Source organism: Haliaeetus leucocephalus, unplaced genomic scaffold (assembly GCF_000737465.1).
Source record: "Haliaeetus leucocephalus isolate CR32 unplaced genomic scaffold, Haliaeetus_leucocephalus-4.0 Scaffold151, whole genome shotgun sequence".
In the NCBI taxonomy this organism is placed as follows: domain Eukaryota; kingdom Metazoa; phylum Chordata; class Aves; order Accipitriformes; family Accipitridae; genus Haliaeetus; species Haliaeetus leucocephalus.
The window spans coordinates 12,306,015-12,333,248 of NW_010972587.1; the positions used below are offsets into that span (position 1 = coordinate 12,306,015).

A 27,234-nucleotide genomic window follows, 5' to 3' on the forward strand; every position below is an offset into this window, starting at 1 on the left:
AACTTCAAAATATATTCTGAAATTGAAGTAGGCTGGATACTTTAAAAATCAATAATACAGTGGCAAAATTTTACTGTGAATCCACCCTGAAACAAACCTCCTGAATTTCCTAGTACAGGAGTGATAACTTTAAGAATTATCCTTGTGTTATACTGCAGTATTTGGCTTGTATAAGAACCCAGCTGCCCAAGAGATTGCATCATGGAATCACTAGAGGTTTCAGAAGCATCTTAATACAATCGTTACTAGCACCTAAATTTTGTGCTGGGTAGCACCCAGTGCACCTCATCAAGAAGCGGTCTCCCTTGCACTGGTGTGGGCTTGCACACAACCAAGAAACAGACCCCTTCCATGGAAGCTCCCAAACCATGTGTTAGGCTCAATTTCAGAAATTCATTGTAAATCCCTAAAGTTAAACAAACAGATCCTATGTTCTCCATTCAGTAAGACTATCGGAAAAGGAAAAGCTTTTAGAGAACTTGCACATTGTAAACTCCTCAACACATAGTTTTCAAGCCTAATATGTCCATGTTTAAGTCCCAGACCTGGCCCTTCTGATAGCCTACAGCCTCTCTGTTGTTCGGAGCAGTCTTTCCTTTCATCTATACAATTCAATTGGCTTTGCCAAGGCAATTGCAAGCAATGTCACTGTCAGATCACAACAAAAAGCATAATCTCCATGTCCTACTATACATAGCAAATCCCAGTTCTCCACCTCAGAGCTCATCTGCCAGTTGCTAAGTTGTCAAGTGACTATTCATGCGCTTAAGGGGAAAAATATACCTGCTAGGTTTCACGTTGGTTGTTGGCAAATGGCTAGATAGTCACAGTAAGGTACCTGCCTATGCAAAAAAAGCAGTATTATAGTTAACTGACCAAAAACACCATACACAATAAATGGTGACTGAAAAAGAGAATTTTTATATCTGTACACACGCTTTGTGCCTCCTCCCTCAGCCACTTAATTGCTGACCCTTTGAATTCTAATGCACTCTTCATGCATCAGTCAATTGAAGACAGCACAACAGCGGCTGTAGGCACCAGTCACTTTGCAACAGTATACTAACACAATTAATTAGGTATCACTGTGAGTTATTAGCAAAATCCAAAAAGGTTTTTGATGTGTGCCAATAGTTTCTGTATTTGAATGCAAGGAGCCTCTGGCACAAACACACTGTTGGGTACAGAATGTCTGTGTCACTTCACTTGATGGATTTACATCCTGGACAATGCCCTCCGTTAGTAACAACGATAGCTGGAAAGAGCTACTTGTTTTCGATCAGCAAGGCCACTAAGTCATATTATATTCAAAATACAAAATATTTTAATTAGCAGAAAAAACACCAAAAAGATTTAGAAAGAAAATAGCACAAACTAGCCAAAAAATCAAATATTAAAAAAACAACAAAAAAAACCCAAAAAACAAACTGTTTAGCTGTTTCACTAATATGCTGTCTTTTCATGAAATCACCCAAGTTATATGAAGGTTAAAAGTAATGACAACCCACATATCAGTTAGGGACATGGTATTTAACTGCTCCTTTGGACTCCAGTGCCAAAACATAGATTCTGAAATCTCTACTCACTTTTCTCCTAATCTCAGAAGAACCCAGGAATTTCCGATATTTAAATTCTCTAAGTACCTACTAGCTGAGGCAAGCCATGACCATAAGCACCTCGATCTCAGCAACGATGTGGAGTTGGAAAGATAGTTAGATATTTGCTGTTGATCCCTGGAATTTTCTACTCACTGTTCCTTTAACGCATCACGTCATAGCCGCTGTGATTTGGTTTTTTTAGCTCATTTCCTCCTGTATCAGCAAGGAGCACTTCAGAAGTTCCCTCCGCAGCCGCGAGCGATGACGTGTGTTGTTGTTGTTGCGTCTCACAGGTCGGCCGAGCGCAGGCGTAGCTCCGTGGTAGTGAGTCTGCCGGGACTCGAGGTGTTCCCCGGAGACCTCCTGGTGTCAGACAGTGCCACGGACCACCTGCCCACCGCGGCCCTCCTGCTAAGCGCAGGTCAGACACAGGGTGGGATTCGCTCGCCTGAGCCCAGCAAAAGCCGCGACTAAAGCGCGCGCGCACGTGGGATGGGGAGGGAGGATCGGTGCAACGACGGCGACGAGTCAAAGTGACTGCATCGCTAATTTTTAGCTGCCCTCGATTTATTTTTTTTGGCGCGCATTTTATTGTTGAATGCAAAATGTAAGAGGTAGATGAGGGGGGTAGGACACGGATCAGGTCCTTCCTCCACAGGCTAGGAGCAACCAGAGCCCAGGCCAGGTTCTCCATCTGCAAGCAGTTTAGTTACAAATTCCTACCCGCACAGCTTCAAGCAGAGGGAAGACAGTGGCCCATGTCACCCTTTCCAGTAGTGCTCCAACCTCAAGGGTAGCAGACCCAACTCATGCCTAGAGGTTGCTCACAAGACCGTCCAACACTGAAATGTCGACCTGCAAGCAATTTCCACAAATACCTATTGTGGAATATAGTATAGCGTGCAGTGTGATTGCCAGAGACCAGAAGAGGCTGGTGACCAGAGATCAAAATTTTCTCAAAAAAAAGTAAGCCAAGGTCACAACCACCAGTTTCATGAAAGCAAACAAGCCAGGCAGCCCCAGAAAGAATGACCAAGGCCTTCAAAATCCAAAAGGAGAAAGTTTGGACTGTGATTCCCAGTCACACATAGGCCTGAAGGTAGGTGCCACATATAGACATCTCTTTCAAATTTCTCGCTGAACAAACACAGGCTTTCCTCACATCTCACCAGTGCATTCCTACATCCCGATCCCCAGCTTTCCCTGTGCCTCACTAAGGACCACAAATTACAGCCTGCACCACTGTGCCAGCCCCACGACAGAGCTGAGGCTTAGGGTTTGTAGGATTGTTTATTCGCAGGAGTTTTAAGTACCAGCATAACTCCAAGATATCACTAAAGAGCAGACATAGCCTAATTCTTGTCAAAACAATAAATACCTTCAAGAATTGGCTTGAGGTATGATGTGTTTTCCCATGTAAGGAACTGGCAATCACACACTGATCATCTGCAGCAAGTGGGAGTGTTTAGCATCATCCAAGATCCCATCACAGATAGACATAACTCTTGCTGGGAGGAACCCAAGAGGCTTAATGGGTTTTAAGCCTGGTGCACAAACTGCCTAAACACAAGTATTAAATCTGAGCCAAGTAGAGTATATCAGGCTTCATCTAAAAAAAAAACCCAAAAAAACAACCAAACAAACAAAACCAAAAAACCCCACCCCAACATATAAATAACAGTTTTATTTTTAGCTATTTGTTCCTTTACTGATAATGCATTTGTTTTACCCATTAGAGTCCAAAAAGCCAAGGTGGCCATTTGCCAAAAGAGGAGTTGTGAGTATTTCACCATGGTTGTTTTTTTTTTTCCTTGCCCTGACCTTGCCTTCTCCCACAACTAACCTGGGTAAACAGCGTTTCTTTACTTTACTGCCCTTGGAGAAAGGCAGCCAGCAGGTGAGTTGAACTCAGAGGTCTCAGCCCACCCTGGGACTGCTTGGACATTAATTTCCAACGAAGGTAGGACGGGTCCGGCGCAGCCACCAGCGCTGCTGCACGGGATGCGCGTGAGAACCAGAGTCAGCACCGCATCCCCGCGGGTGGTGGGAGGGCAGAGAGGGACGGGCAACACAGAAAATCTCATTCGAGGTGTTCAGGGGTGGCAGCGGGTCCAGTGCGGCTCCCCGGGCTAAGAGAGCACAAGGTGGGTAAGTCAGTCACGGAAAATACAGCGTATCCTGTATTTTCTGCATGCCAACCTGGACCTCGGTGCCTTAGGGCTCTGGAGGATCTGCCTAACTCCCACTCACATGGAAGGGATCTAGGCTTTACCTATCAAAGTAGCTTTTTAGACACTTTCTTAGGCCTTTCCTGTCCTCATAGGCACCCTCACACTCGCCAGTAAAAGCATACACACCGACACACTTCAGTTAATTTCCTTCTCTAACACATTTCCTTGTCTTCTCCAGTTATGAAGATTTTCACTTACTATCGTATCTGAATTTCCTTTCTGAGTGTCGTTCATCATTCAGAAAATCATTTGCAAGTGTCTTGATAACTTTGCACCCAAAACATGTAATTGTGAGCAGTCACTTCCTAATATTCTCTACATTTTATCTTCTAAATTTCGACTATCAAAGTTTGTGCAAGTGAAACCAATGCAAGTACTCAGATCAGCACGTACAAGAGATCCCACTTCATCTGACAGCATTTCTATAGCATTTGCATGAGCATGGCCTAAAATTGAGAATTTTTAAATTCAGCAAAATATTTGAAATTTGCAATAAAATGCATTTGATATTTAGCCAAAAGTAATTTCTGAAACTATTAAAAACTATAAAATTTAATTTACAAAGATTTATTTGCTGGTCCATTGGTTAAGTCTGTGTATATATAATTGCATTACTGTTTCTGCTCCATTTCAAGCTATCTTTCAAAATTGAGACTTGAGCTTAAACTCTGAATTTCAAATATTATAATCAAATGCATATTTTAAAATTGGCTTAAGTTCAGTGCCTAAAGTTCAGACAACAAAAATCCATGAAGTATGAGTATACTGTTCCAGAGAGCAGATAAAACTTAGGCAAATACCTTATAAGTCTATGCTCACACCACTGAATTAGAGTTCATAAATATTGGTTAAACTTTTTACATGGCACTGTCGGCCTGAAAAACAAAGCCAAACCAAAAGCAATTGTTTTTATTTCATGATCCCTCACACAGACAAACTCCTTCTGCTCTTTAAGCTTTCTAAAAGCTCTTTTTATAGACCCTGCTCTGCAGCTGAGCAAAGGAGTTTCTTCAATACGTAGCTCAAATAGAAAATTAAAAATAAACAAACACACATACAAGCTTTGTATACCTATGGCAGGAGGATGGTTTCAACTACGAGTTCGTTGTCCCCTACTTCTGACAGGGCTGAGGGAAGCAAAATATTTTATTTGTTGTGTCTTCCGAGGGTAGCCCATTGTCTGTTGCCATACCAAAGATTTGCCCTGCCAAAGACTTCTGTGTTACATAAATAAAATCCTACGCACCCACACCTAAGCCACCTCCACACCCCACCCATAGCTACAAATAAACCTGCCATCACTGCCTCATCTCTGTGTAGGAGAGCTGAAAATATAAGGAAATCACTCAGCTAAGGGCAAACTCCTTACAGATCAGAGCAAGGTTACCGAGCTGGGTAAACTTCTTAATGGTCTTTAAAACATTGTATGAATCAGGTGGCGTTTTTTGTCATTCAACAGGGTAAAGACAAACAGAAGCAAGCATCTGATCTGGAAAACTGTCTTTCAACCATTAAGATCATAGACTGCAGCACATATGAATTTTTCTGCTTTAAGGTATCAAAATACTCAGTATACTGTACCAAGGATACTTAAAAATGGGGATTAAAACGTTGTGTTCGAGTTACCATTTTTCACTACATTAATCTGGATATGAGACGTTTCTGCAAAATTAACGCGTAAGCATAAGGTATATTTTTGTTGTTTGAAATGGAGGGGTGAAGGGGGAAACTGTGAGTGTCGTAGAAGGTTACCAAGGGCCCTCACAACCACCTGGATTTTGCCAGGTATCCAGACTGCCCTAGATCAGGGAGGAACCACCTTCAGAAGGCACCAGGACAACCCTCTCAGCGGTGCCTGCAGATCTGGGGAAAGAAATTACGGAATCGCAGAGATGCCAAACGGGGCACGGTCACCCCCACTGCCGCCTTAGGGGTGCGTTCAGGGGCAGCCACGGAGAGGTCGGTGCCAGCACCAAGGTTCAGCTGCAGAAACGTCACCAAAGCTTGTCTGCGAGTTAAACAAGGCTCCTGGCCTTCGGAGAACCCTAGCCATAGAAACACCAAGCTTGGGCAACCGGGGTGATAGTCACATAACCCACACCCAACACCGTCCCCCCTCCAAAGCAACCCTTATGCTTTCACAGCAGGCTGTTACATGCAGTTCCCCATAGACTTGTTTAAGTTGGATGTTAGAAAACGTTTCTTTACTGAAAGGGTTGTCAGCCATTGGAACAGACTGCCCAGGGAAGCGGCGGAGTCACCATCCCTGGAGGGCGTTCAAAAAATGTGTAGATGTGGCACTTCAGGACATGGTTCAGTGGGAATGGGGGTGTTGCGTTGATGGTTGGACTCAATCTTAAAGGTCTTTTCCAACCTAAACAATTCTATGATAAATGATATGTGAACACCTGACTTTGGAGCAGGTCAGTAAGGTGATAGTGGCCACCTTAGGGCTAAACAAAACAATATCCAAGTACCTATGAAGACCTAGTCCTTTGGTAACTTGATTTTGCCATCTGGAAAATAGGAAGCTATCATCCATCCTTACTTTCCAACAGCATGACAGATTAAATTCCTTAGCATTTGCAAGCTGTCCACCATTTTTTGATACAGCATCCTACAAACATAGACTATCATACTGTGTTACTTCCAAATTCAGTGTGTTTATATTATAAATATTTTGGAGGAAAATGACAGGGGTTTTAATCTTTTTAAAGGAATCTTTAAGCTTTCAGACAAAGCAGCACTAATACTGGCAGTCAGGCTCTTTACATGGGCAAATAGATCATAGATTCTTTTCATAAGGTCTGAAGTAGTTGATGCAACAGTCAGTGGTTTTCTTTCTTCTTCAATCAATAGAGTAAATCTTGGCATGAATTTATAAAAGAGCAACAGACTGAGCAGAAAGATGTCGACAGCCGGTTAGAAGTGAAAAAAGAAGCAGCAGTGTGGGAACTTTTCACAAGTGAATGCACTTACTTTCTGGATCATTTGCTGGTTCTCAAGATGGTAACTTCAGATTTTGCATCTCAAAAATAATGAAACATTATTTGCCCTGCTGTCAGCACAGCAGACATAAAGCCACCTGTAACCTCTCATGGGGTGTCTATGGGGGAACGACTTAAGTGCTTGGGGTTTTTTCCCCATCTTGCCTGCTCATCCTGTTCCTACAGTTCCCTTTGGTTTTTATCTTCTCAATAGCATCTCTTCTTCTGGACATCACTTTGTAGTGCTTTGCAAACACCATCTGATTGCAGAGCCTTCCAGTGTTTTCAGCCGATATGCCACTATTCCTCTCACTAACGCAGAACTGAAGCCACTCTCCAGTTGACGATACTAGGACTATACTGGATATTTCTTTACCACTAGTCTGTAACATTATACTCTTCATTTAACTTCATATAGAGCTCTAGTTAGATTATCCTGACTAGAGCATGAAAAACTCGGAATTCAGCAGACCTGTAGTTCTAATATTACAAGAAAACAAACTAAAAAGCTCCTCTCCCCAAAACTCCAAATTGCCCCCATCACGGTGAATTTTAAGAGCTCTGAAATATGGACAAGAATATTACACGCTGTTACAAGAATAGCTGCACTATTTATATTCATCACACATCAAAAGTTAGTGTATCCGTTTAAAAGGGTGGAAGCTTCCATAAATATCTTCCTATCATTTTTCTCTTATTCTGCACAGACAATTTCTGTTTTCTTACTAGTCAAAGGAAAAAAATCAGTGAAAGATTTTCCATGTTGCTGAAAATTAGCCTAGGCAGCACGAGAAGTACTGCAAATTAAAGGGAGTAAGTAGAGGAGCGGGTGGATTCCTCCTTGGTGGGGCAGAACAGGAAAGGAGAAGAAAAGCGATGACAGAATCAAGTATCGGCCCAAGGCAGGATGGAAGCCACCTTCCTTCTACACACTTTGTTCAGAGATCCGAGAAGATTAAAAACAGGTGAAGCCTGGGAAGGATGAGGATAGCAGGAGACATGGAGCCCCAGTGGCGAGTCTGATGTAGGACCCCACAGACAAACCTCACCCAGCCCTGCACGACCCATGAATGATGAACTATTCGGGCCACGCCAGCTTCCCAAACTCTCCTGCCAAAGAACGAGCCCATTGAATTTGTGTAGCCAGTTTTACAGATACCCGCTACTCTAAGTACTTCCCAGTATAGAAATATTCCACCGATTTTAATGAATCTCCACAGGGAGCTTTAAGACCACCATAAATCCCCTTTAAGCTCTCAGGTCAACTGTTCGTGGCAGCTGAAGAGTTACATAAGGCTAAGCAAACACTCTCACCAGCTCTTCAGTCTTAGCACCTGGGTGATGGGTTTTTTCATTAATGCTTTTCACAGAGACACAAAAAAAGTCTACTCAGTAATCTACATTTTTAAGCCTTTTTCAGATTTAGATGAGATTCAGCATAGCTCCCAGATCACCATCAGAGCTTAAATAATATAAAATCTTAAACAGCCAATAAATACCCATGCAGTTTTCACTCAATACAGGTTAATAAAACAATCCAAAGAGATGAAAAACCTTCCTGAGTCCTTTCCTTAACACTATTCCAACTTCCCCCCCCCCATAGTAAATCTAAGCAACTTAAATAGCAGCAGATGCATGGGGTGGGTAGAAAAGCATTTAGAAAGGTCATAGAAATCTGTGACTATGACTCTGACATTATGAGTTCCTTCACATGGATCTGCAGGGGGCTCGGTTGCCCCTCTTCTGGCAAAGAACACAGCAGGGACACAGCTGCCCCTGTGGCAGCCGCAGGGACACCCCAGAGACATCACTCATACCCTCCTCATCGCACAAATCCCAGTATTTATCCTTCAGGCAGGTCAGGAAAAGTTTCAAATGATCATTTCATGAGAATTACAGTGCAAACATGTTCTTATCAGGAAAAAAAAAATATGGAATTGGCATAAATAGTAAATAACATGGATTTGTTTTGTTTTTGAAGATATTTATGAACACTCTAAAATACCTGCAGTGTAATGAATTTCTCTTGGATGTGGATTTGTGGAGACTTTTTGCAAACTTAGAGGAGTTAAACAAGGTGAGTAAAAAAATAAAAGTCTTCCTGAGATCAGAAATCAACTAGCCCAACAAAAGGAAATGAGAAACCATCCATAAAACTTCTATTCAGATTCAATACTCACATTTGGATCTTAGCTCAAATAATTAGTCTTTCCTGCATTTCTATTTGATATATCAGTGGGGGTCAAATCTCACCAGTGCAAATTATTCTCATGTGCCTCCAGCAAAAGATAAAGAGGCATTGGAACACAGAGGAGAGCTCGTTTGGCAGTTGTTTCTGAAGTAAACACGAGTTTGAGACTAATTCTCATAAGCAGCATCCTTTTAAAAGGATTTGTGAAGATAAACTCCGACTGCACAACCCTTACAGCAAAACAGTACAAATGGCAATAGAACTACAATAACAAGTTTCCTTTCACAAATAGATGGGCACAAAGACTTTGCTATCTACTACACCACTCCAGTAGAGCAAGTTAAAATAAAATTATGACCACCCCTCTCCGGCTGGAGTTTTGCTCCATGCAGGTACCAGAATATCTCCCACACAGACTGGATGCTCTGTGTTCGTGTGCTACTCACCTTCCAGGAGAGGAGAGACCACGAAGCTCAGCTGTGAGGTGCTCAAGCTCTTTCTTGCTTGTGGACACTTCCCCAGAGACCATTTTCAACTCCTGAAAGTTAAAGGAACCCATAAGTCCAAAATCTTACATAACTTTAGAAGCAAACCAGCAGTTTTTCTTAGCTTACGAGTTCTTGTATAGGACACCTCACCCTTAATAGCAAAGTGAATTTTGGAAGGGGCTCTTCAGCTGTATGAGTTGAATGGCTGCTCCCAATCCCATCACATACCCTAAAGCAGCTGCTTACTTCAAGTTCTTTCCCTTATTATAATTCCTTTGCCTTAACAGTTAACACCTGCCTTTTTAGCCAAAACCAAGAAAAGCAGGAAAGCTTTTCAGAGTAGGGACAATTAGCCAGAGCTCAAACACATGAGCAAGTCACCTCTGCTCAGAGAGTGACCACCTGAGCGGGTTTGGAGATACGAGGAAAGAGATTTTTAGCTGATGTGTTTCACCTGGTGCTTGTTGTGGGCTAAGACCATACCTGCAGTCAGCTATGAGAGTTCAGCTGATGTGTGGCTGCTGATTCTTTCGGTGTTGTTCAAAGAAGGGAGTGGGGTATATTGCTGTGTGCCATTTAGCGATCACAAAAGCTTTGAGCTTGGGCATGTCTTGAGAGAATTATCTTTAATACATTTTCTATTTTGTTTTCTAATTTTGTTGTCCTTATTAATGAGGATGACAAATGTTCATCTATGCATACTTGTATATAAAATAGTGATCAGATGTAGGAGAAAGTAGCTGCTCTCAATGCCTTTTATGCCTTTTTTCATGCATTTTACAGCACGCATTTCTTCCTGACAGCAGGCTGAATCCATGAAAAAATGCATGTTTTAAAAGGTGTAGAAAGAATAAACGTCACCCTATAAGCAACCCTGCCCCCATAAATACACCAAACAAAGCAGCATGTGCGGCTACAACAGCAGTTCATAGCAGTATCACAGAGGACGATGTTCTCTTCTGGCCTAAAATTTGGCCTAAAGCTGAGCGTGGTGATGAATTTGTGTGCAAAGAGTGTGTTTGGGACGCAAGCATGGGCTTAGCAGCAGGCTTTCACCCGCGTCTGACTGACAGTGTGGGCACACTCGGATCCAGTGCAAACATAAAGTTAACTTACGGCAAGTATGGGACTTTTTATAGCATTTGAAAGACATTTCCCTCACCTCCAATAGCATGAAACAAACCCAGACTATGAAAGATGGTATCTTCTTCAAATGACCGTGAAGTCTTCCTTAACTGTCACAGCTCTGTCATACGCAATCAGTGTTTTCCAGTAGATACCATTCATCCATTGTAATGTTTCATGTCAATTCATGTTAAATACAGCTGCTACCCTAAATTAGTTTAAATGGAGTAACTAATCTTGTTTCAAAGCTTTTGTCATATGGCATTAGCATGACGTAAGTGGGTATTTGTATAGATTTATTTTAGCTTCTGACTAATTAAAGCATTCCGGGCCTAATTCTGAAGCTAATTCTGGCAACGTTAAGGAGATAAGTATAGGCACCCCATTAGGCTTGGAGCCTTTGAAGAGACAAGGGATGGGAAATAAAGTTGTTTTAAACTTAACTTCAGAAGACCACTAATGCCATTTTCTCTTTTTTTTTTCTTATGTAGATAAGTCACAGTTTTCTGAAAACTTTTTTTGAAACTGTGAAGCAGCACATCAGCAAGTCAGACTCTCCTATGGGTTTCAGCTCCATACTCAGAAAGGTAACATAATTAGAAGTATTTTTGCTTAATATCAGCAGGTGCTTGCAGCAGACCACTTATCATCAGCATGCAGGTGCCTTAGAGCAATCAAGTCAGTCAAGGACATGCCGTCTGTCACAGGCAGTTTGGTCTCAGCCTCAAGCACCTTCTGCCAGCAGGATGTTTTTCTTTTTATTCATTGGCAAGTTTGAGGTGGTCGTGGAAAGGTGCTTTGGATGTGGAACAAATTGCGGAAAGATTTTTCCCTTCCTGGGGAACAGCAGCCCAGACCCCGAGGAAAAGACCAGATCCCAGCCCCACCGCTGGATGTTCCCTGCCTCCTTCCACTCCATCGCATAGATCTTTCTTTTACTCCGCGGACCAGACCCGCAGGCGTATTTAAGTGCTTAATTAAGAGCTCGATGGGACTGAAATACCTCTTGCACTCTTGGCCAAGCACAGCCAGGGCTGTCCTGCCGCTGCCAAGCTCTGCCCTGCGACCCTTCGGGGCAGCCTGCGTGGTAAACGAGGCGGTTGTCCGACTGCCTCTAGTTCCCACACAGCTTCCCAATGACTGAAAAGTTGGAAATATTAATACAGACAGAAAATCAATTCATGGACCTGAACTTCCCTGAGCAGTAGAGGCCATTAGAAAACTTCTGGGAAAATGCTAAAACAGACCCTACCTCAGGGTTAGGGTTTTAAAAAGGGAAAGGCAGGGTAGAGCTTGGCTTCTCACCCCCACTACCTCCGACTTCAGGCGTTCTTATCGATAATGTTTGTGTGAGTTTTATCACGGACAGCATTCAACATTTCTAAGAGCTATCTAACACACTCGGATATAAAGGGACACGTTACATGAGGTCATGTAAAGCTGTTGCATAGATAGCGGTTTTTATCTTCAGCTTCTACATGAATTTCACATTATTTATTTTTAATGAGAACCAAGTCTAAGAATGCTTCACACCTCTGCAGAGCTGTTAGAACTGTGCTCCCATGCACTGCTTGAGCACTGATGTGGGTTTTTTACTAGTTTCCCACTTTCACTGCTTTTTAACTTGCCCTTTACTTTTTTTAACTCCCCATTTCCCTCTTCCTCTATTTTCCTAGGCAGGAGGAAATCTCAGGTAAAATGCACATTACAAAACCAAAACTGTTGTTCCTCCCTTTGTCATGACATTTTTCTTTCTTGATAAGTTTCCAAGTCTTTTCTGCAGTTTTTCCAGGGTGACCTCTGCCAGACACACCAGATTTATTGCCTTAATTATACCTCCGCTGTCTTCTACTTGGAAAACCTGAGACAGAGAGAAGATTTTGGCATCTACCTGAAAGTAAAGTGATGGTTTTGTTGTTGTTATTGTCTTCAACCTTCCTGCCTTATGACAGGATTTTAACAGCAGACTAGGAGAGTTCATTGGAAGCAAAACTGTGTAAATAGCATTTTACACAGATTTTTTTTGAACTGCAGAGGGTATCACAGATATGAAATCACACTTCTGAGCGTGGGTTCCCTTGCGCGTGTGAAAGTCCATACTTGTAATTTAGAACAAGCAAGAGGGAGAAGCCAGAAGGGAACAACTGGCTGCATTGTTGCAGGCAGAAAATATGTTCTGCCAGCCTCTATCATTCAGATGTTTCACGCGTAATCCCTTGACTTGGTGACCTCCACCTTAACAAAGTGAAATGGCTACAGAAAAAAAGAAACAAAAATCAAGCCAGATTGTAAAATCTCTCTCAAGTGTTTTACTTTGATACACGTCCTGCATATCAGCTTGGTTTAGCTGTTGGGTGGGAGCACAGTCTGTAGCGTATTATATGCTTTAGCAGATGAGAGGGCTCACGTTCCCTGGGTACAAACCAGCCCCCAGCCTCTACGCTGTGCCACGTCAGCAGTGACATACCCAAACCTCAAAACTGAAGAAGTCTACGACGGCGTCCTTCTGCTTAAGGGAAGCAGGATATGATAAAAGCCAAAACAAGGGGAATAGAAATGCAGGAACACATCAGTGCTTTCGTGTGTCTTGGGGAGCCGGCGATGAGAGAGCGGGGCGGGTTTTGGCTGAGCCCTGGCAAGAAAGCCGGGCTGCTTTCCTCGCTCACGGGTATTTGCTGACCCAAGTGCCCGCAGGGATGAAGGAATATCCTGGACAGAACAGCAAGCAACCCCTCTGCAAGGGCAGCGGTTCAGCTCCTCGGACAGGTTTTGCTTAACCGTAGATAAAGGAAATATAGAACTCGGTACCAAAACACTACCGGTAAGTGAGCGTTTACCTCCCTCTAAGGCTGGAAAGAGCCATCAGTGATGTCTTTGTAAAGTTACAGCACTAGAGTGGGTTCTGTCTTTGCCAACACCGCATCTGCCTGGAGCGACAACTCCAGCCAGTGCAGCAGTGAGAGAGGGTTCTGCTCTTTCTCACTTAGTATTTAGCAGGCCAGCGTGTCCTGAGAATACTTAAGATTGATCATTAGAATCATTACATTACCGACTTAGAAAGAGAAACCTGAGGCAGCGGGCTTTTCTCACCGGCGTGGGAGGACGCCTCTTTGTAGTAGCCGAACTCTGCAGCTTGTAGGGCCAGGGAGTTTCACATTGCTTTTTCTCCGAGAAGGATTTCTCATGGAAATCCCCAAGAAGGATACGCTCACACCTAGGAAAAAGTTCCCCAGTGGGAAGTAGCAGGTGACCCTAAAACCTAAGGTGGGCCTCAAACGTATCTGAGGCTTTTCTGATGAAATTAAAATGGTAGATAATTAAGAGTGCTGCTTGATCTGCGAGCATGGCCACAGCATCTAAAAGCACTGGGAAGCAGCAATGCAGAAAGTGAACCTGGAGGAGCGATGCAATTCCCCCCATACAGAGCTTTTACACTACCCTTGCTCTCGCTGTGCGAGAAGTTCACCTTTAATTGTCCCTGTCTCATTACAGTCAGCTGCTGACGCAGAAACCTCTTTGGTACCTCCCTGCCAGGGAGCAAGCTGAGGCCTAAGGCCGTTTTCCTTGTCTTCAGCAGTGGTGCGAACAAAACGAACAGTGCAGGAGGCTGCATCTGCCGGAGCTGCTGGTCGCTCCTTTGCATCGCCTGACGCGCTACCCACTCCTCCTTGACAACATCTGGAAGAGGAGCACTGACGAAACAGAGAAAGGCTTTATCTGGTCCCTCAAAGAGAAGGTGGAAAAGTCCATACGTAAGTAGCTAAGGTTAAAAGCCAAGCGTGCCATTAACAATTAGCAAGTTATGTGGTTTTTTGTACGCGTCCTTTGAGCGTGAATGGGGCCGGTCTCCCTGCAGAGATGCAATGAGGATGTACATGCCTTTCTACAACCCTGAGCCCTTCCTCATTCTGTAGGAAATGATTGGTGCCACCCTTCTTCTGTCAAAGCCTCTCTGAGCAAGGTCACAGGACTCCCAAATCAGTGAGTCACTTGTATTTGCTCAGAATCATCGGCAGTGACAGGCAAACAATTAACAGCAGAGCACAAATTGGAACAAATCAAGAAAGATCTCGAACAAAGAGGTCTTTGAGTTGGATTTATGTCTAGGGAGGATTTGTTAGGGCTAATCCTTAATAGGATAGAACTGCACTCACAAGGGGAATATTATGTCAGTGACCTTCCACTAAATGACAGGGTCCTACCATGTAAAGTAGCTGAAGAGCTCTCTCAGCTACAGATTTTCTCTAGCTATTGTGGAAAAAGAAGGGGTTGGTCCAGGATTTTTTTTTTCCCCTGCATTTTGTTTCAAGTAAATAATTTATTAATTCTAAATAATTTAGTAATTCAGCCTCGTTCAGGAAGCTATAAATGCATCTCTAAGTGTCTTATGGTCATACAGTACACCAGCAGATAGGTTTATTCCCCAGAAGGCCTCCTGCAGCCTCCACTGAAATCAAAGACAAGACAGTCCATCAGCAAAACACTTCTCCTGCCACTCTTGGCAGGGAGAGGAGCGGGGCAGCACCTCGTCCTCACCAGCAGCACACCAGGGCCTCCAGCCACCCAGCACGGTGGCTCGCTCTCTGCCACCGTCCTTCTCCCCATCCTGGAGGCTGAAGGCTCGAGCATCTCCCCGGGAGATGAGGCAGAGAGAGAGTTAAAGGCTTCTAAAGACAGATAAATCTGGGGCTCCTTCTTCTGGGGTAAATACTCTTAATGACAGAATTACCACCTAAAAGAGATACTCAGGTTCCTTCTCTTCTAGCCCAGTCTTACAAGGAGTCTAGCCTAACAGCCACGCAAGGAGCACATTTTTCAGCACAGAACGGGTCCCATAGGAAAAGAAGATGGTTTTGTCACTAGTCTGGGGACTTCTGCTGGGAGGACAGCCGTTTTAGGTATGGCCCCAAATATCTAGGGAATATTACTGGCAAAGAAATAGCTCCTTCCACAGTTTAGATACCTCTGGGCCAAGGAAACCAAAGATAGAGGGATGACCCCTCTGTATTCGCAGACACCTGGCAAAGATCTGCCTTCATTTTTTGATCAGTGAATCAGCGACATAAGGAACACTTGCAGTCCCAGCATTCCCCTCCTGGTGTATATGTGTGTGTGTGTCTGAAACCATTATTTGCAATATCACTCAACACACAAACTTGGAATTTAAGTTGCAGGTCCATTAAAGTTTTCCCCATAACAGCCCTGAATCAGCAAAGACTTCATCCCCAATTTTCACATTCTGAGGTGCCCCCATCCCAGTTAAATACTTCAGTCACTTCTGGCACCACCTCCCTCAAAATTAATTCCCATTCATTTAAACAGTCTTTTGATCAGGCTGTATATACTGAAGATGATTTTTCTCTCACTACCCTAGACAGTTTAGAAAGGCAGGATTTATTTTTTTTAAAGAACTTTTTAAGATTACCTTTTAATTGAGTTTTATATGATTCCCCCTGTTCCCCGGTCAGATTAGTAAACACAACCTTTTCATTTAGCAGTGAATTTAAGCATGTTTGAATGCATGGCTTGAAATTCTGGCTCTGATGACCTAAGCAGAGTTTAGGCACTTTTTATAATGAGGCCAAGATTTCATCTGGGGCTTCACATGTGAGGCACTTTGGCTTCCACTGGAGAAAATCAGTGTTCAGCATCTTCTAGAAACAGGACTGTTTTTGCCAGCCTTGGCAATAACTGATGTTTCACATATTTCAGGGGATCTGGAAGGTAAAGTCAAGTGGTTGGACAACTTTCAGAAGTTCAGGCAGCTGCAAGAGGTCATAATTTGGCCTCAGGTCTGGGATCGTGACAAGAGATTCTTTGTTCCAGAGGTAAGCGGCTTTTTAAAGGGCATTTTTTCCTTGAGGAAGCTTTAGTTTCCTATCTGTCTTTATAGGGTTGTCTAAAGTTGGCTGGCTGTCTATATTCTAGTTACTGGCGATGGCTCTGCTCTAGCAGGAGCAGCTGCAGCCTGAGCCCTGCAAACGCTGCGGCTGAACACGCGGGCTGCCCGCGGTGCCTCGGCTGGCAGCGTGGGTTGCTCTCAGCCAGCATCCAAGAAAATGCGATTGTATGGTCCAGGAGAACTCTCCAGCATTTGCTTTTAGGGGGCAGAATGAAATGGGATAGATGTAAGCATTACTACCTTTTTATAAGGATACGGAGTAGCAATTATTCGCCTCTTTCACTCCTCAAGCGGAGCCAAAGAAATTTCTCCTTATATTTAAATAGCATTACAGAAAATTACACAGCATACCTGGAAACCTGTGCACCTTTCTGCTGTGGTTGCCCCCTTACCCATACAGACAGACTTTAAGCAGCATTATGGTAACAGCAAGTGGGTCTCACCTCAAGGATTATGTCTGTTAACATGCAAGGCTGCAAAAACCATTAAACTCACTCCAGAAAAGAAAAACCCAGCTTAACATTTCAAAAGCGTAAACACGTTTAAGCAGTAGCACTGCTGAAGAAACACAGCCATGGCCAGTTATTAGCTGTGTGATGTATTTAGCCTGAGATAAGAGCACACATGTGCTCCGTTTGTTTAACTGCCGGTTGCCTCCCAGTTCATCATTGGATATGGAAGATTCCCCATTCTGTCTCTCTCTCTCTCTCTTTTTTGGGTCAAGTGTTTGAAGCAAAGCATCAGAGAAAACAACAGCAGTGAAAACATTTTGTCTTCAGCGAACAGACTTCTCCTTCATGAAGGGAGACTAACGCTAGCAGGTAACGTCCCTAAATGTCCCGGTATCAGGAATTAGCTTAATAGAATCGTATTTTCTTACGGCAGGTCCAGAATGAACCTCTGCAGCAGTATGTGGGCAGGTGCGGGAAAGAAAAAAACAAACGAACAGCTTGTCAGAGAGAGACTGAGAAACAGCCAAACTGCCAAAAGGATGAGTAATCGGCGTGATTGTTTATTGTCACATCTGGGTGTTCAGTCTGCCAGGTGCTGAAGAAATCAGCTTGACTGGTTAATGCCTGCCCCTCAAAGGGAGCGTTTTACTGTCACGTTCAACAGCGTGGCAATAGGAAAACTGAAGTTTAGACTGTCCTATACGAGGTGCCCCACATACCCGGGACCAATGTCAACATACCTCACCTCTCTGGCACCGTATCCGCTATGTGTTTCACTGAAAAAATACTGAAAAGTCCACGTCTGCAGACACACAGGCACTATTTTGTAGCAGGGCACAGGTTGCTTGCTGGGGAGCTGCTGCAGAACCTCTACGTGTGCAGGAGAGGAGGATTTTCTCCTGGCACGAGCAGGAACCAGAGCCCGGGCGATTTGGAGATCATCATCTGAAAGCAGGCTGGAAGCTGCGTGCCGTGGTGGCTGCAGAGCCGTAGCAATGGTCTTCCATTTCCTTCACCACTTTCTCGGGAGCAGAGGGGAAGAGAATAAGCACGCAACGCTCTCTGTCTCCCACCACCATTATTACTGTTATAAAGGGAGCAGCAAGAGGGACATGGTCCATTTTTCAGTGTTTTTGTTTTCCTTCCCACATGAGGAGAATTACAGTAGCAGAGGAGAAGGCACAACGGGGGGGACATGGAGAGCAGAAGAAAAGGTTGCTGCTGGTGTTTAGGGGGCGGCGGGCAGAGGAGAAACAAAGCCACCGAGTCCTCTCCTGCCAATGCTTCCCTCTGCGCTCACTGTGCTCTTGGTGAGACATCAGCCCCCAGTGCAGGAGGTAAGGGTGGTCATCAGGTGTCCACAGTTCTTTCTGCAATATGTAATTAGAAAATGGAGAAGAAGGAGGTGTGAGCATAACTCTTACCCACCAAGACAGCCAGCTGCCTGCGATCTGCAATATAAAAGTGCCTGGCATTTGGCCACGTGTCTGAATCAAGTATCTCTCAAGACAAAAAAATGAAATCACAAGCCAAATAAAATGCTACACAACAGAAAGACACATATCCTAAAGTCACCACTCTGAACAGACTCACACAAATTTGGTATTAAGGTGAACTGTGCTTGAACGAAACCGAGATCACTGAGTTGCATGGTTTTTTGTAATCCTGTAATTGAGAATAGGAGCAGCTGAGAGAAGTGGGTTTGATCAGGTGTAGGAAGAGAAGGCTCAGGGAAGACATTACCCTTGTCTTCAACTGCCTAATGGCTGGCTTAAGGCAGATGGAGCTAAAGGCATCTTGGAGTTGCCCAGAGAAAGGATGAGACATGACAATGCAAGTTGCAGCATGGGGTATTCCCCCATTAGATATCTGGAAAAATTTGCTAACGATTAGGGTGGTCAAATATTGGTACAGGGGACCAGAGATGTTGCAGAATCTCCTTTCTTGGACATATTCAAAACTTGCCTGAACAACCTGCTCTAGCTTGGCCTGCTTGGAGCAGTGGGTTGGACCAGAGACCTCCACAGGTTCCTTCCACCTGTTGCCACTGAATGACTCTGAACACAGTATAAATCAAAGACACAGAAAAGTTTGTCCACAGCAGGAGACAGAGTTTACAAGAAGTAATTCTTTCCTGTGTAACACCCACAAAAGCCTACTGTTGTACAAGAGATGCTGTGGAGAGCCCTCTATGAAGTTTGTGACTTCAGAGAAACTTACAGAAGGATAGTTTTTATATGATGTCTAATAGACATTAACTTGCTTGCTTGTAGTCTTCTGAATCTCCAGTGGCACATAAGAAGGTCCTCATGGTAGTTTCTTTGTTCTCCGTGCATCTAGCTGATCCATGACCTAGTCTGAATTTTCAGTAGTTGCTGATGTTGCCTCGTGCAACATTAATGAGACAAGAAGTTTTCAAGCCAAACCTTTCAGAACCAAACACCCAAGAAAGTATTTTAGGATCCTGCAGGACTGCCTGGAAGCAATAGCTCTGACCAACCCCATTTGCTGTGAAGAGCAGCTGGGTGTTTCATGCCTACTTTTCATGCCCAGAGATGCCCCATTGGTAGAGAGTAACCAGAGGACAAATTATAAAGGACAAAGCCTGCAGCAGAGAAAGGAGGTGATTCTGGAAGTGAAATAGGACAGCAAGTTGGGACCAAAAAGGGAAATGAAAGAAAGATTCATGGAAAGGGATAGAAGGAGCCATAAACAAGGAAGAGGTCAAAGGACCAAACTCTGCAAATACAGTAGAGTCCAGGTTTCCTGCAGGAAGTTGCTTAAAAAGTTACTCCTGTTTTTGTTAAATTGCTCCCTATTATTTATTATAATACCTGAGTTTTCAACACAGCTTGGAGACCAGCCTGAAAGACTTTGAAGCATTCTTACAGACATCTGTTGTTATATTCCCCACATTGTCATGACTTCTAAGCTAGGAACAAAAGATAAACCAACTCTATTTTGTGTAGTTTTTGAAAGGCTTATGTGATGCTATCAGTTAACATTTCATCGCTGCAAAAGCCTGTGAAGAGGGCAGCATACCAGTATTTAAAGGTACCAGGAAAAGGTGGCACTTCCCTATTTCTTTACCTCTGCCATTTTTCAGAAGGTTTGCTTTTTGCCAGGTAGGATTTGCTAATTTATAGCAATTTATAGCATGCCGGTTGTTGTATTTGTGGGTATTCCAGGTGATCTAGGTCACTTTTCCTGGCAGGCAAGTAGTTGGTTTTTCAGAATGAGGTAGCTGCTACAAGTATTAGCAGCCAAAATCATCAAGGGACATATGATTTTTTATGTGCTGCATTTAAGAGTGCAGACTAGGGGATGAGTGGTTGCGTACTATGTTGGAAACCACGATTCTTTGTTGGAAGCGGTTTGTAAGATGCAGTGATTCATAGATGTGCCTCATCTTAGAAGTAGCAATTCCTTACAATAATCACACCATCAAATTGATTTTTTTGTTTTCCTCCTCAGAAAGCACAAGACTCCTTGATGCCTACCTCTTCCTATTCGATGATCTCCTGTTAATTACCAAAATTAAACGTAACAAAAAGGTAATAATGGATAGAGATATACATGGTTGCAGTTGTTATGTTTTTTAGCTTGGTAAATATTTTGAATGTACTTTGGAAGATTGATCTAATGATAAAAATACAAGATGACTAATCGGCATATGAAGGATGGGTGATACCTCCTTATGCTAATAACAAACCATAACACTGATTCAAACCCTGCTTCTAGGCTTAGTACATTACAGGAATGCTTACAGAATTTATGTTACAAGACCTTAATATTTCCCTGATGTTCTGATGTGCTGAATTCCTAAAGACCAGAAGTTTCAAGAATGTAAGAAGTTTTCTAATGCTCCCCTCATGACTCAGTCCAGCAACCTGAGAAAATTTTATCCCAAAGGTATCAGAACTGTTGGAAAGAAGTTTAAAAATTAAGAAAACTGTTGTATGTGTCCTCTCTTTGCCTTGATTTCCCCTAGTTTAAAATGGAGATATAATGACTCTTCTTAAGAAAATTTGCAAGTATGCAAGGGGAGATGGGGAAACGCACCTCCAAGGAACAGAGAAAAAGTCCTGCTATTAAGGGGGGGTGTGTGCAGAGGGAAGGGGGGGAAAAAGACCTTTGAGCACCTTAGACTGACTTTTTTTTTGCCTGTGGACTTGTATTGTGCTTCAATTGTGGGTTTTTTTAGTACAAGGTGTGACCTTGCAGGAGAACTCCAGGTACCGACGAGTTTTTCTGAGGTTCCTCAGGCAAATAACCTGAGTACCTTTGATAAGAGAAAACACATAATTTAGGGCTGTTTAGCGTGTATACTTCATGAGCAGATGGCAGACAGCCAGCTAACCAACTTCATTTTCTATTCCCAGAAATACGGGGGCTCAGACACCAGCTTAATCCCTGTCTGTCCTTCCCTCACTCCTGAGCTGCAGTCCTTCATAAGGGAGGGAGGATTTTGCACAGTCCTAGACCAGCCCATCCCGCTAGACAGACTGATACTGAAAAACGTTGACCCCATCCACGTTACAGGTACGTGCCCGTGCGCATTTGAACGTCCCCATTACCACCACCTCAATGCAGCGTAAAGGATAAGACGCCGTTTGCCCACAACCCACCCCCAGATGCCTGGAGTGCAAACACCAGTGCTTCAAATGCATCGTCAGGGGAAATTGCCCCAATAACTTCTGTTGCTGTGTCCTTGGGTGAGGAGGACTGACCTCTACAGAGTGTGAGCAGCTTTACCCTGCCAAAACAACGTCCCTCAAGTCACCAAATCAGAGCTTGGGTGAGGGAGCAGGCATGAAACCATCAGGCGTCCCCTTGGTCTGAGCCGCTCATGCAGGCTCTCACACACCTCCGTCTAACGCTGCCCACATCCCAGGAGCCTCCTATATCGAAAAGAAATAAGAGAAAAGCAAATCTCCGGGCTGCAGGGCCTGTCAGCCATCCTAATCCTAAAGACTGGGAGGAAAAGCTCAGGGAGCTAGAGTGTTCTGTAGGAAATAGAAAGATATGGAAAATAAACCTAGAGCCCGTAAAATTTATGATAACTTTCAAATATATTCACCCAGAGTAATTAGCATTCTGCATCAATGCTGATAGGAGACAAACATTGGCAATAAAAGGTGAGTGACTAAAGATGAGGTAGGGGGATGAACAGAGAGAAGAATAACCTTTTTTTAAACATGCTCCAGGCACTGTCTGTCTGCCTAACAAGTCTCCCTACCAACCCAGCAGAAACTAAGTAAAGGCAGCGGCCGCCTCTCGCCTGCAGGGTGGAGGGGAGGGCAGCCCCATGTTCCTGCCTAAACCCCCACTAGACGCAAGGCCGACAGCTTCTGGGTGCTGGAGAGAGCGTGCAGCCACCAGTTTGCACATAGAAGACTGGGCATAAAAGCCATAATGGAGAAGGGAATAAGGTTTTGGGATTTTTTTTTTTCCAAGTCAGCATTTCCTACATTCAGAGATTTCTAACCAGGGTCCTTCTATCCCCATGATCCAGCTGCAACCAGCAGAATAGACAAAGTTACTTGCTGCATCCCAGCCCAGGCTCTGGCCTCCAGTTATGGCCCTTCCCTACACTCTGGAACTCGCTGCCCGACTTCTCTCCCATATATTCCTACCAGCCTTATTACAGCTGTAGCTATGGCAGTCTCCATTGCTTCCCTGTAGTCTTGTAACACCTTGGAAGCCCCATCCTAATCCAGGACCCCTTAGAGCAGGGTACAATAAAAATTGTGAGAAAAATGACTAACAGGAGCTTGCAGTTCAGGTTTCCACCATTTTGCGTAAAAAAAAAACCAAACAAAATTTGCAGTGTCAATGGAAAATGTCCTCCCTTTACAAGAAAAAAAAAAAAAGGAAAAGATTAAAGATTGTCAGGAATGTGTGACCTTGGGGAATGCTGCCAATTTATTTGTAGTCTCAAGGAGACTTTTACTACTGGTGGCAGTAAAAGATTAGTTGGCACGTTCTCAGAAAGGGCAGCATGTGAATTCTAGTGATCCATCACATTAATCAGAAATGAAACCCTGATTTTTGATCTAACAAGTACTTTTGCATCCACTAGTTTGGTGAGGGTTGATCTCACTTTGGAGATCTCTCAAGGACTAGAAAAACAATATGTGTATCTTGCAATATCATAGAAATACCCTTTTGGCAGCAGGCAGGAAGCTGATAATTATGCAGGATAATTCTGGCCCAAAGCCTGCTACGTATCAGTGAAGGGATAAGAGATATAATGGTGTCCTCCTAACACTAGGAAGCTACCCTAAAAGCAGAACTATCTGCAAATGCCAGCACCTTGTACAAGAGATGTAACTTTACATGGAAGTGTACTAGTAGGAACCCATCTCTGAAGATCATAAGCAGCAACATACTTTCTGATTAGGAAACCACTTTCCTTTTAACATTCCGCTCTGGATTTAATCTTTGCAATTACTTATTATCACTCCACTAATAATGCTTTACACTAAGTTTGAAGGGGCCAGACCCACCGGTACGTTGCTATATCAAAGACTGGTAATCTTTACAGCCACAGAATTTTTTTTAGAAAACATTACTGAGAGCCTGATGCTGAGCGTTGCCTAGAAAATTCATTTTTCGGACTGTAAAGTTTATTTTCTGTTGACCACAGACAGACATAAGGCATGAGTTCTGAGACATACCCCCTCTGCTGCTACAAATATCCACTGCTAACTGATTTGCTGCAGCAATTTAACCAGTCTGTGCTCCACTTTCCTTTCCTATAAAACTAGGATTATAGGACACTTTATCTTCCAGAAACATTTTGCGGTCTGACTGTAGAGCACTTGGAAATGCTTGGACAAGAAGCATTACACAGCAGCAAGATATTCTACCTAGTACAAGGCTTCAGAGCAAACTATATGAAGTAGATAAGTTTATCAAAAAGATACGTCAACTCTAGCATAGACTCAGAAAAACGCTGCCTTGTCTTGGCAGCTCGAGATCTGCGTTCCCCTCGGGCTGCGTGGGTTCAGGAGCCGGGGCTCGGCTTAGGGCCACCGCTCACAGGGAGGCAATCCTGCTCCTCGCTCACCGTCGCTTCGTTTACAGCAACGTTTACAGCTAAAAAAAAGCAACGCCGCGCAAATCCAGTGCATTACAACAGGTTACCGTGCCCTCCTCCCTGCCACAACCAGCACACCCGCCGTCTGCCGCAGGATTTTGGCTGCCTGAAGATGCTTTCCCCTCCTCTTGCCCCAAACTTGCTTTGCAGCAGACTTAAGCCACCCCTTCACTCCAGACACGCGACGTTGCTGCCGATTTATCCCCTCGCAGGGAAACCTGCCCCGTAACACCCAAAGTTATCTGAAGGACCCAGGAGATGCTGCTGTCATACCCAGAGTCACTGATTAACTTCTGCAGAAGTTTGGCAGGAACCGAAGGGCTGCTGGTAACGTGCCTGGCCCTGCACCTTAGCTGCACAATGATAAAGTAATTAAAAACAAAACAAATGCAAGCAGAATTAACTTTTTGAAATAACAAAGCTTCCCGCACAACAAAAAACCTAACCCTATAAGGGTGCATTGCCCTATTAAGAATCAGAAAAGATGATTACATATATCATTTCTTCAATTATAATCAATGTGATATAAAATCAGACTGATAGCTGCATGAGGGAATTTATATCATTTCTTTATATTTTTCCACAGTCTTCAGCCTGCGAAATGCCTTCCTAATACAGCATGAAAATAGGTATCATCAGTGCATAGCAGTTTTCTTGCTACAAGCTCAGACAGAGACTGCCAAGGTAAGTAGCACACTTTTTTTTTTTCTTCTCTAATTACACAACTACGCTTTCCCTAAAGGAGGATTGCAGCCACAGGCCATGCTGTGATAAGAATCTGTTACAGTTGTGACATTTGACCAAAACCAAACCAAAACAAAATAACACCCCAGTGCTCTGGCTCACACATTTGTTACAGAATCTTTGCTGTTGAACACATACCGATTTTATATCAGGGTTGATAGCAGGTCTTATTCTTGTTGAAAAACATTATCATTTCTGATTACCAAAAAAAAAAAATAATATGCCATTTCTTGTGTCACAGAAAGGAAGACGGTCAGCCCCTCCAGAGAAGTCAACACCAAAACAACCCCCCCCAAATCATATGCAGTAGTACTCAGACGAGACAACTGTATCATGCTCATCTACGCATGACACACATCTTGCAATTTCAGATTGAACAGATGGTATGATTAATTCCACTGTTACATAAATTTACCCCTCATTTTCACACATCACACTTCTAGTAACAGCGCTGTATGTAACATCTGAAAGTGCGGTAGGCACTTCACAGAAGTGGTTTTTTTCTCCTGTAAGTTGAATTTCATTCTCTAATACCGAATGCACAATTTGACTACCACTAATACTAATTCTTGAAAGTAAATCGCAGTAGATAGACTTTTTCAGGGAAAAGCAATGACTGAATTCTTTCCATTTCCAAGTCACTGGCTGGTACTTGGAATAGGTATCTACTCAAGAAGTCGTTCCCTTCTCCTGTTACTAAAATATTACCTTTCCCTTCCAAAGCTGCCTTTTCACCAGGTGGCTACCGTCTTTTTGACATCTCCCAAGCCCAGTTAATCAAAGGAGAAAACCCTGCTGTGAAAGGTTCTTTTCACGTGGATGTGGTGGCATTACCGCGTTTTGTTGACTTCGGGCGCTCCGAGCCCTCGGAAGGGTAGACTTTCCAGCACCGGCTCCATGAAGCGAAAAGCTCAACAGTTTAAATCCTGCCTCCCGCGGGCCCACTACTGCCGGGCAAACCCCTGTGTAACCACCACCACCAGTGCATCGGACCCTCTGCCACCAGCAGCCCCAGTGGGGCCAGAGCAACCACCACAGCCCCACGCCAAAGCCGGGCTCTGCCAGGCACAGACAGTTCGCCCACGCAGACAGGGTCAATAACAAAATATATGAACCCCAGCACAGCGTGAAGTAGAGCAGGCTGCCCCTTCTCACGCGTTTCTGGCTCTTTGCGTGAAAGCTCAGCGTCTCTACACCCGCTACAGCGGGGAGAGCAGCTCCCGACTAGGCAAAATAAAAACCCTGGGGTGGGAGAAGCACAGCTAGACCTTAAGCTCGTATTGCTGCCAACTAATTTGTAATATCTAATCATAGCAATTCAGAGACAACTCAGCTTCTATGACCCAGACCATCTGGACTAGCGCAGAGAGAAGGAAGTTACGTATTTTAAAATCCATCTCTCCAGCCATCACCCCCTGCCCTCATACCTGGATGACAGCGGATATAGAGCTGAACGTTGTCAGCGTGATGCTAGAAACTGAAATTCATGTGGCAGCACATGACAGATCTCAGAGGGGGACAGAACTTGCGATGGTGATAGCACTGGGGCTGTCTTAATCAGAGGAACAGGGAGCCCAAACTGCAGGGACAGCATTAAACTAATAAATATTACACAAAACCGGGTGAAATAGCCTGCAGCAAACTTCACCATTACAAGCAAACAGAGCATTAAAATCCTGCCTTCCAATCAAAAAGGAAGCCTTCACTGGAAATCCCCGGCCCCAGACACAGATTCCAGCAGTGTCTAGTAGCCTGAGCAACTGGGAGAGTCTCGGTTCTGGGATAATTCACGTTCACTTCAGGAATTATGAGCATGGACCTCAAGAAAGGCTAAATTAAAGTGGCTCTCGGTGTTTATGTATCTGAATCACTGGAACTTTTTTAGATTGTCGTGGTTTACAAATTATTTGTTCTTGTTACAGAAAACATGGATGTCACAGATAGAAACGGCAATCTCCAATTATACCGCACATCGTGAAACCAAGAAAAGCACTGCTTTCTGCTTCCCAGCTGAATCCTCTGAAATTTAATAATGTCAGCACAGCACCGACAGAGCCAGTGGAAGACAGTTATTTCTTCCAGCATGCCTGAAGTTTCTGAAGCTACCGGATTTCTGACTTGACTAGACAGAAATGAGGAGTTTTGACCACAGGATGTAGGAATTATACTGGAGGGGAAAATGAGCCATGCAATAAGTGTACCGCTCTTAAATGCTCCTTTGCTTCAGCTAGGGGAAGGCTCTCGCCATCCAGGGAAGCTTTAATACAGCTTGTCATTTCCTAGAAAGTGGGACTTCACCAGAAAAGTCTAGAAGGGTTATTCTGAGATCATTCAAACTTCATTAATAAATTTAATGAAATTAAAACCGTGTAGCCATAGCTCGCGATAGTTATGCCTCTCTACCTACTAAACTA

At 43.8% G+C, this 27,234-nt stretch overlaps 1 protein-coding gene across 1 annotated transcript; it reads left to right on the forward strand.

Annotated features, from left to right (window-relative positions):
• Positions 1-1,859: 1,859 nt before the first annotated feature.
• On the forward strand, positions 1,860-26,850 carry PLEKHG7 (pleckstrin homology domain containing, family G (with RhoGef domain) member 7). The gene is made up of 14 exons (XM_010561977.1): positions 1,860-2,019; positions 3,335-3,375; positions 5,289-5,384; positions 6,689-6,838; positions 8,798-8,893; positions 11,112-11,207; positions 12,404-12,517; positions 14,198-14,372; positions 16,333-16,448; positions 17,247-17,343; positions 20,449-20,528; positions 21,357-21,516; positions 24,663-24,760; positions 26,743-26,850. Exons 1-14 carry the CDS (start codon positions 1,860-1,862, stop codon positions 26,848-26,850), a joined length of 1,587 nt encoding a protein of 528 aa, XP_010560279.1.
• Positions 26,851-27,234: the final 384 nt, after the last annotated feature.